General features: G+C 35.6%; 1 protein-coding gene across 23 annotated transcripts in view; it reads left to right on the forward strand.

Annotated features, from left to right (window-relative positions):
• The window catches only part of SCMH1 (Scm polycomb group protein homolog 1), a 209,013-nt gene that overhangs the window by 106,896 nt on the left and 88,220 nt on the right, over positions 1-13,897 (forward strand). For 16 of the 23 annotated variants that reach the window (XM_077150055.1, XM_077150061.1, XM_077150063.1 and 13 more), the window contains 2 exons: positions 1,765-1,999; positions 10,190-10,278. In XM_077150055.1, coding sequence (XP_077006170.1) covers positions 1,765-1,999; positions 10,190-10,278 — 324 coding nt within the window. Of the gene's footprint in view, positions 1-1,706; positions 2,004-8,665; positions 8,759-10,189; positions 10,279-13,897 lie in introns of all 23 variants that reach the window. The other 7 variants (XM_077150070.1, XM_077150068.1, XM_077150071.1 and 4 more) reach the window with 4 other exon arrangements.

Consider the following 13,897-nt stretch of genomic DNA (forward strand, 5'->3'; position numbering starts at 1 on the left):
TTATTAGTCATAAGGGAAATGCAAATTAGAATCGTAATCACATACCTCTTCACATCTACTAGATGGGTAAAATTTAAAAGACAGACAATAACAGATTTGGGTGAGAATGTAGAGAAAATGTAACCCTCATATGTTGCTGGCTGTAAAATGCTACATATGCTTTGAGGAGCATTTTGAAAATTACTCAAAATGTTGAACGTGCCGTTATCACATGATCCAGCAATCCCAATCTTAGATATATAACCAAGAGAATTGAAGGCATGTCTACACAAAAACACACATGAATGTTCATAGCAGCATTATTTATTTTATCTAACAAGTGGGAACAACCCAAATGTCCATCAATTGATGAATTGATAAACAAAATGTAGTATATCCATACCTGGTATTATTCCGCAATGAAATGGAATGAAGTACTAATCCAAACAATATGGATAAACCTAGTGGATAATATGCTAAGTGAAAGAAGCCAGTCATGTATAGGACTCATATTGTATGATTCCATTTATATGAAATGTCCATAATAGGCAAATCCATAGTGACAGACAGTAGATTAGTGCTTTCCAGGGACTGGAATGAGTGGGGAATGGGAATTGATTGTTGATGAGTACGGAGTACCTTTGGGAGAGAGAGGGGAGATGTTTGCACAGCTCTATGAATAAAACCACTGAATCATAAACTTCTAAAGGGTAAATTTTATGGTATGTTACTTAAACATAGACCTACCATTTGATGTAGCCATTTTACTTCTGGATATATACCCAAGAGAGAAAAAAGCATATTTCCAGATATAAGACTTGTACATGAATGTTGAAGTTTTATTTTTAACGGCCAAAAACTGGAAACAAATATCTGTCAGCATGGTATACTACTCAGCAATTTTAAAAAGTGAATTATTAATATACTCACCAAACTGGGAGAATAATTTTGCTGAGTGAAAGAAGCTACATACAAAAAGAATACATACCGCATGATACTATATAAGACTAGAAAATGCAAACCAGTCTACAATGACAGAAAGTTGATTGGTGGTTGCCTGGGATGGGGGTTAGGGAGATCCTGAAGGAAGGGATTTCAAAAGGGCATGAGGGAACTTGGGGATAGCAGCCGTGTTCATTATCTTGATTGTGATGATAGTTTCACAGGAGTATACAGTATATACCATATCACTGGTATCTGCGTATGTCAAAACACTACCAAAAACACTACCAAAATGTGCAGTTTATGTGGACTGTAACTGAAAGTTGTTTTAAAATATATGAATTAAATATAAACTAATATCAAAATAAGAAGATAGTCAACTCCTAATAATCCATAAAATGGATATACAGACCAATATAGTAAACTGCTCCATGAAGAAACAGGAAGGACATGGTAATTTAATAGGAGATTGTGGTCCTGGAAGGAAAACATTATGAGTACCTGGAGGATTGGGGGTTGGAGAAAAGATAGAATGAGAAAACAGTTAAGTAACTGGGCCATTTGAGACACTCTTGTCCTTTTCTTACTGGTGTTAGTCATATTTGATTCTTCAGTGGAAAATTTTGGGTTTTTTTTTCGCATTTCATCTTACCTTCTGGTGTTTCTTTTGCATGAAATCCTTCCTCAGTGTAAATTTGGGGGATAATTCAGGATAGTTTCCCTGGACCAGCTGCAACCACTTTGAGTCTAAAGCATAAATTTTCCGGTTCTATCTCCCAACATAGTTGCTGAAAATGTGGTTTACTCTCAATCTGCCTAATCAACATGACTTGTTCTTCTCAGTCCTATACACCACCAAGCAACGAGTTCAAGATCAGCATGAAACTGGAGGCACAGGACCCCAGGAACACCACATCAACCTGTATTGCCACAGTAGTTGGACTGACAGGTGCCCGCCTCCGCCTGCGCCTTGATGGCAGTGACAATAAGAATGACTTCTGGCGGTTGGTTGACTCAGCTGAAATTCAGCCTATTGGTAACTGTGAGAAGAATGGGGGTATGCTGCAGCCCCCTCTGGGTGAGTAACTAGACCTGGCTTTCTTTAGCCAGTTAGCTTCCCAAAACACCACAGTCTGTTACGGGAAAGCCTAGAATCCCTTGTCTGTCCCTTCTTTTTCATATGGTCCAAAAGAAGAGGCCCATCTGGACCTCTTTGTAAAATGAGTCCAAAATTTGGAAACGTTCATTTCCACATTAGCTTATGATATGCAATTTTCTCTCAAACTTTTCCTTTTTCTAAGAATCCATCTCCTTCATCCTTCTTTGTCAGTTTCTGTTTGTTCTGAGAGAATGAAATTCTTGCCATTTAACCTACCTTAACAAGACAAATGAAACTTACACCAAATTGTACAATCTACCAGTAGAAAGGAAGGACTATTAAAGGTTCTCTTACGTCCTTTTTCCTGAATTCTCACTTGGTCATTGAAATTTTCTCACTTTGAATACATTCTTTACAAGGAAATGACCTTATTTTACTTAAACTGATGATCCTACTAAATTTTTTTCTTCAGAATCAGATTCACCTTTTTTTTTCTGACTCAGTATACCTGCAGGATTCAGCCCATCCCATCAGTTACTGTCAATCATAATTGCAGTGAGTCTCAAAGAAGGGTAGAAGGAGTAGGGTTATGAGCTATGGACTATCTTCCCCTCAGGAGACGGTGCTGGGTTAATTGAGGGGTAGAGTGCATGTTTTACTTGAAGTGTCTACCAGATGATGGTTTAACATTTACCCCCATTTTTTAAAAAGTATTTATAATGCCAAACTTCAAACATATACAAAAGTAAAGAGAATAGCTTAGTGTATCTCCATGTAAACTTCATCCTTGGCGATTATCAGCACACAGTCAATCTTGTTTCATCTGTACCTGCCCCCTCCTACCCAGTAGCCCAAACATCTAGTCATTTCAACATTAAATATTTTAATATGTCTCAAAGATGAGGACATTTTTTAAACATAATCCTACTACCATTATCAGTGTAAATAAACTGATGGTAATTCCTTAATACCAATAGATATCTAATCACTTTAAATTTCTCAATTATCTCTTTCTTTCTCTCTTTTTAGTTTCTTTGAATTAGGAGCCAAATAAGATTCAAATATTGCAGTTGATTGTTATGTCCCTTAAGTCTCTTTTAATCAATTAGTTTTCCCTTCCTTTAATTTATTTCTTTAGTTTATTTGTTGAAAAATCTAGATCATTTGTCTCTAACACTTCACACAATTAGATTTTACTGACTGTATCTTTATGTATTCTTGTACTTGTTTCTCTGTCTTTTGTTTCCTAGGAATTTGTAGCTGTATCTAGAGGCTTGATCAGGTTCAGATTCAATTTTTAATAACAGTCTTTCATAGGTGGTAGTGTCTACTTTATTAGGAGACAGTTACAGTCTGGCTATCTCTCTAGACTTTGGTGCTCATTGTCCTAGATCAGAAATTAATAAATTTTCTTAGAGGATCAAAGAGAAAATATTTTAGACTTTTGAGCCATACATTCTCTGTTGCAACTCTGTCCTTGTAATGAGAAAGTAGCCATGGGTAATACATAAAGAAATGTGAGCAGGGATTTTATATCTATTCAAGCTTTTCTTCAAACTATTTTCAACATGCAGGAACTCAGGAGATATTGTAACCCCAAGTCCTTCTTGAGAAATCAATTGAAGAAAGAGCTTCATCCAACCAAGAGATGATCAATCTAAGACAAAAACTAATAAATGTAAGGACAAGGGTATTATATTATGTGTATCATTCTGGGTCCAATGAAAAGAGAGAAGTCATACAGTAATTTAAACACAAAAAATCTATAATTATTGACTATAACAGAATTGGAATAGAGACTGATTAGTAAAAAGAAAAAAGACTTCCAAAGAATATGGGAATAGCAGACATAATTAGAAGCCACTGTTCCTTGGGCAGAGATAGAGCATCCAAGGGAGAGCATACCCACCCTTATGTTCAGGGTGAGATCTAAATCTTAGGATATAGACCATCTGAAAAGGAAACAGCTATGGCTTTCTGCTGGGCAAAGAAGTCACTGGTACCACACCAGTGGAACTTGCTACAAATCAGCCCTCTTGAGTGCTGGGAAAAGTTGAATGGAGAACTATCTCACTGGAGCAATTCTGCTTCAAATCTACCAAAAAAAAAAAAAAAAAAAGAGATGGGAGAATACTAGGGGAAACTGTTGACCACTGGATACAACTGTCTACTCTGCGCTGCAAGAAACAGGCAATAGAGAAGCTGCAAGGGTGGCAGGATACTGCTGAACAAACACTCCAGAACCAGGAAACAAATCCCTTTCTTTCTGCAGTGTTTATAGATGGAATCAGAGTATATCATTTATTGCTTTTAAACCAAGTAGTAAGACCCTAAGTAAGGAAAGGGAAATTGAGGGCATTATAAAATGAATTGCTAAAGGTAACCACTAAAACCCAAAGTTCCTAAATACGAAAAGAACAGAAAGGTCAAGGAGTAGACCACACAGTAGAAGATACCCACTAAATACAGAATGTCCAGGAAATGAAACATAATGTGACAGAGCTGAGATGAAATATGTAATTTATATTTAAGAAATAGAAATGGTCTTAACTCACCTATTAAAATAAAAAAGATTTTCAGATTGGTTCTCAAGGTAAACCCAACTCTATGCTGTGTAGAGGAGGCATAACTAAAGTAAAGTGAATAAGAAAAGCTTTTAAAAGGGTGACCAGTGGTACATCAAGCAAGTACAAAGCAGGACAAAGTAGAGGAATATATTCAAGAAATTCGAGGAAAGAAAATGTGAGCAATTTTCTTAAGAAGCTTTTCTTAAACATAATTTAGCAGAGATTGTAAATCTGGTATTAGACAATGTTGAATTCAGGCCAGGATGCATTAAATAAGACAGTGAAGGCCACTTCATAATGCTCAGGGTCACAATCCACAATGAAGATATGTTAGTTATAAATTTTTCCATAACTAATCACAAAGTACCTATCTTCATAAAATAGAAATTATGGGAGATGCAAAAGGAAATAGACAAACACACTAATAATAGGAGATTTAACATACCTTTCTCAAGACAAGACAGGTCAGGAGCAGAAAAAGTAGATATTAAAGGTTTTAATGAATAAAGTAGATCATATACACATATATGTGCGTATGTGTATAGATATATGTATATGTATGTGTGTATATATCAAATTTGAGTAAATACAAAGGAAAAAAAAATAAAAGCAGAAACTAAATGATATAAGAAAACAGAAGGCATTAGAACTAACGAATCAAAATCTGGTCCTTTGGAAAAAAATACCTATGAAATAGACAAATCACAGTTAACCTAGGAAATCGAATGAAGTAAGCACAGATGTCCACAGTAAGAAATGACAAAGGGAAGTGGGAGATGACTTACGTTAATAAATTTGTAAAGCTAGGTGAAATGGGAAAATACAAATTGTCAAAATTGACCCGAGCATTACAAAGTTTTAACAGTTACATAGAATAAATATAAATGGTTTTCAGAGAACTACACCTACAAAAAAGCACCATGTACAGATTATTTCATAAAGAAATCTTAACAGACTTAAAGACCAGATATTCTCATTGCTAACTTGAATTTTTCCAGCTCAGTGGTACCCAAAAGAATTTTATGTGATGATGAAAATGTTCCTATCTATGCTCTCCAGTATTATAGCTCCCACCAACTCTTGAGCACTTGAAATATGACTACTGTGACCAAGAAACTAATTTTAATTATAACTTATTTAAAGTTAAATAGCATTATGTGATCATTGACTCCAGTACGGTATAGTATTAGTTTTAGCACATAGAAAAAATAGGAAAACCTCCAAATTATTTTTATGAGGCAAATATAACTTGGATACCTAAACCTGAATAAACACATATACACACAAACTTAAGGAAAACTGTACTAATATTGTTGAAAATACCTTAAATAAAATATTAGGCATTAGAATTCAACAACATGTTGAAAAAATAATGCATGAAGACAAAGTAGGATTTTTTTTCTAAAAATGAAAAGATTTAACATGAGAAAAGACATTATTGAAATTCACCATATTAAGATAACTAAGGAAGAAAAAAACATATGAACTTTGACAAATTCAACACAACTGTGCCAGTATGAAGCTGTTTTGTACCCCAGAAAAGCCATGTCCTTTTTCCTGATCCATGGCGGCAGCCACGTTTGTTTTAATCCTGATTCAATATTGTGGGGTGGAAACCTTTTGATTATATTGCATCCACTATGACACGCCCAATTGCAGATGTGGCCTTTTGATTAGATGGAGATGTGATCCCACCCATTTAAGGTGGGTCTTGATTAGTTTACTGGAGTCCTTTAAAAGGGGAAACATTTTGGAGAAACCTCAGAAGCAGCAGATACCAGGTTATACCTATATAGCACAGCATCTCAAAAACTAGAAATAACATTTACGACTCTGGACTAAATGTGACTGACAAAACAACTTACAATCTAGGCCCCCATTTTTTTAATAAGTTTTTCTGAAAGAGACCAAACAATATTTATTCTTTTGTTTCTGGCTTATTTTGTACCACATAATGTCCCCAAGGTTCATTCACAACGTTGTATGCCCCACAACTTAATTCCATTCTGTAGCTGCACATCATTCAATCATATATATATGCACCACAGTTCAGTATTCTACTTCTCAATCAGTGTATTCTTCAGTTACTTCCATCCGTTGAGCATCATGAATAATGTCCAAAGTAAACAATCCTTGTCCCACATTATCCTCACTTAATTGTGCAATCATCAGCACTCTCAATTTTAGACAATTTTCATTGCTCCCAAGAGGAAAATAACTGAGAAACAGACCCTCACCAAATGGAAAATCCAAATAAAACCAGAAGGTGGTTTTTTGAGAAAGTCAATAACAATGATGGACCCTTAGTTAGGCTGACAAAAAAAAAGGCTGCAAATAAGATAATAAATGGAAGAGGAGACACATAACCACTGATGCCACAGAAATAAAGGAGAAAATGAGAAGATATGAGCAACTATATGCTAATAAACTACACAATATAGATGAAGTGGACAACTTCCTAGAAAGGCAACCAACCAACATTGACTGTAGAAAAAATAGAAAACCTCAACAAACCAATCACTAGTAAAGAGATTGAATCAGTCATTAAGGAGCTCTTCCTGCTAGTAAAGTTTGTTTCCTTTCTCCTGAGGGAACCAGCCTGCTGTGCCCATGGGGAAGAAGTGCCGATTTCTGTGGTTTGGGAGACTTACAGTTCTGTGTAGGCTCTCAGCCAGTGCAGCTTGTCCAGACTGGTGTACACTGTGTGTCCTATCACTGCAGTTGTTCTGTACTATTCTGGCTATTTACTTGCTAGGTGCTCCAGAGGACAAACTAAATTCCACATCTCACTAAGCTGCCATCTTGTCCCACCTCCCTGAGTTGGTAACATTTCTGCTTTAACCTTCTTACTCTTGCTAGGAGGTAGAAAAATGTAACGATTGAGAGCAGTTAAGAACCATGAGATCTAAAGTAAGACCATCATATATTGAAATCTGCCAGCCACTTGCTTGGACAAACTACGTCTCTGAATTTCGGTTTTATCATCTGTAAACTAAGGATAATAATAGTGCTTAACTCATGATATTTCAAATATTGAATAAGAATTTTCATGAAAAGTGTTCAATAACATAGCAAACATTTAGTACATATTACCTGTTATGGTATTATTGTAAGGGTTCCCAGAGCTGAGAGGATTTTCTGTCTCTTGAAGTTCCAGATGAGATAACAGCCCCTTAGTAGCTCATTTGAAAAAAAAATGGAATTAAGAACTATTACTGGGGGCAAGCCACGGTGGCACAGTGGCAGAGTTCTCACCTGCCATGCTAGAGACCCGTGTTGGTTTCCTGGTGCCTGCCCATGCAAAAACAAAAAATAATAATAAGAACTATTACTAGGCACTCTAATCATTGGGAACTGAGGGCACGAAACCAGAATTCTCTAATTGTGCAGCAGTGCCAACCTACTCCTCTCATTTACCAACATGTGAGAAACATGTCTCTGGAACATTTGTGTCTTAATTTGTCTTATTTATTGGTGTACTGAATAGTTCATGGCAAACCTGCTCTAAATTTGGATTGCTTCAGGACTTCCCTGACCTAAGGAGAGTTATTTTCCCCTACAAAGACCAGACCTAAATTTCTGGAGGGATTCTTTTTTTTTTTTTTTTGACCATGGTCAAAGGAGGAGGAGGAGGATGCTCAAGAGTCTTTTGGCTGTGGGTGCTAAAACCCAACACAAATCAGTTTAGAGAGGAATGAGGAAGAGGTAGCAATTATTGACTCACATAACCAAGAGATCGAAGTACTTGTGTCGTGTTGGAAATGTCTGAATATAGGATTTCAAGCACTGTCATGTTTCTCCATCTTTAGCTGTACCTTGGCTTTATTCTCAAGTATGTTCTTCATGAGATATTATCAGATCTATAGACAACCTTAGAGCCATGATCTCAGACTCTTTCCAATGTGACTATCCTTTCAGAAAAGGTTTGGGACATGTGCCTATCCTTTCAGAAAGGGTTTGGGACATGTGCCTATCCTTTCAGAAAAGGTTTGGGACATATCTCCACACATACCCTTGGTCTAGGGGTATCTGATGTTCTTAAATGGCTTGCTTAAATTATTTTCTACCCTATGGCCAGGTGAGGAGGGTCATGTGATTGATATCCCACTAAATCACCCAACTGAAGTTAAGGATTTTTCCAAAAGGACAAAAAATCTGGAGAATCAAAAAAGTAAGTGATGAAATTTTAGATTGAGTGATAGGAATCTCCACATTGCTAGTGCCATTGTTAATGTGGATGAGCTGACCCAAGAAATCTGAATTTGGAAAGCTTGGCTTAGCCTAGACATCTCTGGAAGTGAAGATTTAAATAATCTGAAAAGGTAACATTCTTTTTACTTCCATTTTCTTTTCTCTTCTCACCTCCCTATTAATTTAATTAGAGTTATTATTAATTAATACTTACTCCCCAAAGCTGATTCTTCCTTTTCGTTTTACCTGGAATAGTGAACAGTTTAGCATAGCGGTTAAGAGTGTGGGTTAGGATTCAGATTGCCTGGGTTTCAATCCTGTCTTTGCCATTTGCTCAGTGTGAAATCTTAAGTAATTTTTTAACTCTGTACTTCTTTACTTATCTATGAAATGAAGATAATTCCTATACATATGGTTGTCTTGAGAATCAAATCAGATAGTCCTTGTAAAGTTATTAGCATGGTGCCTGGCACACAGTAAAATGCTCAATGATATCAGATACAGTTGTTTTTATTGTTGTTTCTAGCTCTCTTGTTTTGGTGCAACCTTTCTCTTCCTTTCTCTGTGATAGAAAGGCAGAGGTAGATTGAGAGATGATTGAACAGCAAGGATTTTGGTATCTGAGGATGGAGAGTTGAAGCCAAATTGTAGAAGCACTTGGAGCTTCAATTGGAAGACCTAACAGGATAATGATCCTGTTTTTACAATTCAGTAAATAAATGGTATATTCTTTTTGGCTCTGACTTGCTGAATGACCGTGTACAGTTAACTTCTCTAATCTTCTTTGCTCTTTAGGGAAATGAGAATTTTTGATAGGATGTTATCTTCTATCTTCATCTTTCCTCATCCTTAGTTGTTTAAGTAAACAAGGAATATCAAGAAAGTACTTTATATTCTATGTGTGTATTTGTGAGTGTTAGTCAGAGACAGTGTGGAGAGAACGGAATAGTGAGTTAGTTTATATTGAGATAAATCAATAAAGATTTACTTATGATGTTGGGTTTAACCATTGATATGTTTGGTTTCTTCTTAAGAATAATCCAGATGCACAGTGCTGTCTAGCTCATTTCTAGATCTAAATCATTTCTAAGTATTGCTTCATCCTATCTCACATCTTTTGGGGATTTTTCAAGGGAAATTTTCTGGGAGTCAGGAAACTTTGGGCGCTCGGTCCCACTGCTTTGTAGCACTGCCTTGGACAAGTTACATCCCTTTCTGTGTCTCGTTTCCCTCATGTGTTTAATGAAGCATTTATTCTGTTTAAGTCCTTTCCTAATTTTCTGTGATTCTGTAACTAGCACAATATATATTATGAGCAAGCGTACCTGAACTCCAAAGAGAGAACTTGATATAGCCGTTCCCTTTGAAACATGTTTTTTTTTTTATCTGTTGCTGCTTGTGTTTGCTGCAGGATTTCGGCTGAATGCCTCATCTTGGCCCATGTTCCTTTTGAAGACGCTAAATGGAGCAGAGATGGCACCCATCAGGATTTTCCACAAGGTAAGATGTTCCTCAGATATTACCAGCTTCTTAAGGTCAAATACTTACATTCTCTCAATTACCAAGCCTCTGATGTCTACGTTGTATCTATGGCTTGAGGATGCCTTCTCAGACACTACTTCAGCAAAATTATTTTTTTTAGCAGCTTGTAAAGCACCAATTATCTCCACAGAAACCATATTAAATTATAAGGTAGAATTCTTGCTTTTTAGGTTCCAACTCTCCCAATAATAAGGTATGCCCACTTGGGGCAAACTTACGTGTCTTTTGACCTCATCTATAATGTGAGGTTCTGTCTACCTCACAGGGTTGTTAAGAAGTTAAAATGTGTTCATTACTAGAACATTTAAAATGTAAATGTAAAAGAGCTGTTCTTATAGATTCAGAAATTCTGTGTAGTCCATGTTCAAGAGTCCATGTTCTAGACCGAAAGGAAGGAGACTGAATTTTTGAATGCCTACAGTATGCTTGGTGCTTATTTATACTATTTCATTTAATACCCACAGCTAGCCTTATGAAATTGAAATTATTGTTTCCATTTAATAGTTAATGAAACTAAATGATTTTGAATAAAGAACATGTCCAAGATCACATAATAAGTGATGAACAAGGATCAAAACCCTGTATTCATTCTTGAGTGTCTCTCAGGAGATAAGGCAGTCAGTCTATTAATGGGGCAAGAGTTGCTGTAAAAGGGACTGAATTAGATCTGCCTTTGCTGAAAGGGCTGCTCTGGTTCCCACTGTCCTGGATAACTAGAAACCCTTTCATTACAAGAAACCTCAAAATACTGGAAAAAAAAACAAACACAAATATTCTTTATCATGCTTTGCTGAGCTTAGCAGAAAGTATAGATCTACAGGGAGAAAAAAACAAAGGGGAAAATTAGAGTGTTAAATGTGTACACTGAACCTGCAGTTGCTGTTGCAACCTGCAGTTGGCATTGCCAGTTTTACGTTCCAGGGATCTTGATTTAACAGCCACAGTTGGACAGAAGATGAGGGTTTGGGCCTATGCAAGGCAGGGATATAAACCTGATACTACCATATAAAGCCAAATCAGATCTCTGAAAAGTTTACCCTTTAAACCGTTTTAGTAATGAAAATGTTCTAAAATTGATTGTGGTGATAATTCCACAACTATGTGATGATACTGAGAGCTACTGATTGTATACTTTGAATGGATTGTGTGGTATGTGAATATTAGCTCAATAAACTGCATTTTTTTAAATTAAAAACAAAAAGTTTACCCCTTAGTGAAAAGATTATTACACTGATGGTAGAGTCTTCCTGGGTTTTGGGTTGGAATGGGGATGGGAATCTCCTCCAATTAAAACAGTCTTCCCCCTTGTAAGTCCAGGATTCAGTAGAATACCTATGTTGTCAAGGAACTCCAAAGTTGTATGGAAATATTTCTGGGTGCCTGGCAGAAGCAAACCCAAAACCTCTCCAGAAGAACATAACATTCAACCAAGCTGTCACTGGAGCCCTAAAGATGAAGTACCGTTGAAGATAAGTACTCAAACCAGAATTACAAAACCCTCAGGAATTCTCAAAACAATCCAACTAAACAGGGAATTGATACACGCAACAAAAAGTAGGATTATAAACCAAGGACTTTCAGATAATAGAAATATCCACTGAATAGTATAAATTAAATATTTTAAAATGACTGAAGAACTAAAAGAAGGGCTAAATTACGGAAGTACAAAACACTTTTTTAAGGCCAATTTGGAAAAGAACCAAATAGAACATGTAGAAATGAAACTTAATTTGAATTAAAAATTAATAGGTAGATGATTAAGTAAATTAAATAGATAATTAAGGAAATTAACCAGCACAGAGAGATAAAGAGAGAGAAAATATTAAAGAAAAGTTGAGACAAGGAAAATAACATTAGAAGGTCCAATGTATGCCAAACAAGAAATCCAGAAAGATTAATTAGAGAGAATAGAGAAGAAGCGATATTTGAGGAGATAATGACTGACAATTTTCCTGAGTTGCTAAAAGACACAGATATTCAGATTTAAAGAGCATATTGCTAAATAAAGGCACTTATACATACCTTGAAACACTGTGCTATAACCATAAAAATGAAAGACAAAGAAAATCTGAGCAAGTGATCGCACGTTACCTTCAGGGGGATTATAGTTAAATTGATGGCATATTTCTTGACATCAGCAGTACAAGCCAGAATATAATTGAATAATTTATTCAGAGTACGGAGAGAAGACAGTTGACCATCTGGAATTCTAAATCCTGGATTTAAATAGTAAAATAAAATATACTTTTATTTTAGAGTGAGAGTAAAATCAAGATATTTTTCAACAATTCAATATGAATGAATACTAAAGTATCCACTGAAGGAACAACTGAATAATATGTTTCAGGAATATAGTAATTGAACCCAGAAAGGAAGAATGTGATGCAAGAAGTAATGGTGAGGAAGGAAATTGGTTAGTATATAGAAAAAGCTAATCAAGCATTTTCTATACTGCATAAGCCAGTTATAATAACACAGTGATTAATTGGCAGGATAACAACGTGGAATTAAATTATCAAACACCCATGTAACTAAAGAGTAAAATATTTTAAGTTTCTTGTATTGTTTGAGACCAGAAATATAGATGAGCTTTAGACTTTGCTGTGTTATCCGTGCAGTTAAGGGGGTACGAAGGTAGTTCAGAGGTATAATTCCTACCTGCATACAGGAGACCTGGGTTTGATTCCTGGCCCATGCACTTCCCCCCCCCCCCCCCAAAAAAAGGAAAAGGAAAAAAGCAAACAAACAAATGAAAAATCAAACAAAAACAACAACAAAAAATTCAACAAATAGTGCTGCAATAAGGGGATACTCATATGGAAAAAGAATGAAATGTGACCCCCACCATACAGCATACAAAGAAAGAAAATCTTAAGGGGATCCACTAGAATACTGAATAGATTAACTTCTGAATCACTGGAGGAAAAAAAAAGGGAAGAAAATTCGGTTGATTGAAAAGGAGAAAAAAGAACCTTGAAAAAGAGGTCAAATAGAAATGTAGACAAGAAGATGGTTGTAATCTAAATGCATCAGTTATCACAAGAAATGAGATTAAACTCATCAATATAGTTAGACATAGATTAAATTTTTAAAATCTAGCTACAGGCTGTTTGCAAGAGATACTGATAAAACAATAAAACAAAATTACTGAACATAGAAGAATACAGAAGACATACCAGGCAATTTTATCAAAATAAAGATGATATTAACTACCATGAAATCAGACAAAAGACACTTTGATGCGAAGAAACCTTGAAGAGATTACTAATGATAAAAAGTACAGTTCACCAAGAATATTAAGCAGCAGCTATAAATGTATATCCTGCTCCCCAGAAACTCAGCTTTACAATATATAAAGCAAAGTTTGACAAATTACCTGGAAAAATTGGAGAATTGCTAGGAGAAATTTGGTTTTCTTTTTTTCAAAAAATATTTTTATTGACAGATCTTCACACACATATAGTCCATACATGGTGTACAATCAGTGGCTCACAGTATCATCAGGTAGTTATGTATTCATCACAATGATCATTTTTAGAACATTTATATCACTCCAGAAAAAGAATTAAAAAGAAAG

This window comes from Tamandua tetradactyla, chromosome 2, assembly GCF_023851605.1.
Source record: "Tamandua tetradactyla isolate mTamTet1 chromosome 2, mTamTet1.pri, whole genome shotgun sequence".
Classification (NCBI taxonomy): Eukaryota; Metazoa; Chordata; class Mammalia; order Pilosa; family Myrmecophagidae; genus Tamandua; species Tamandua tetradactyla.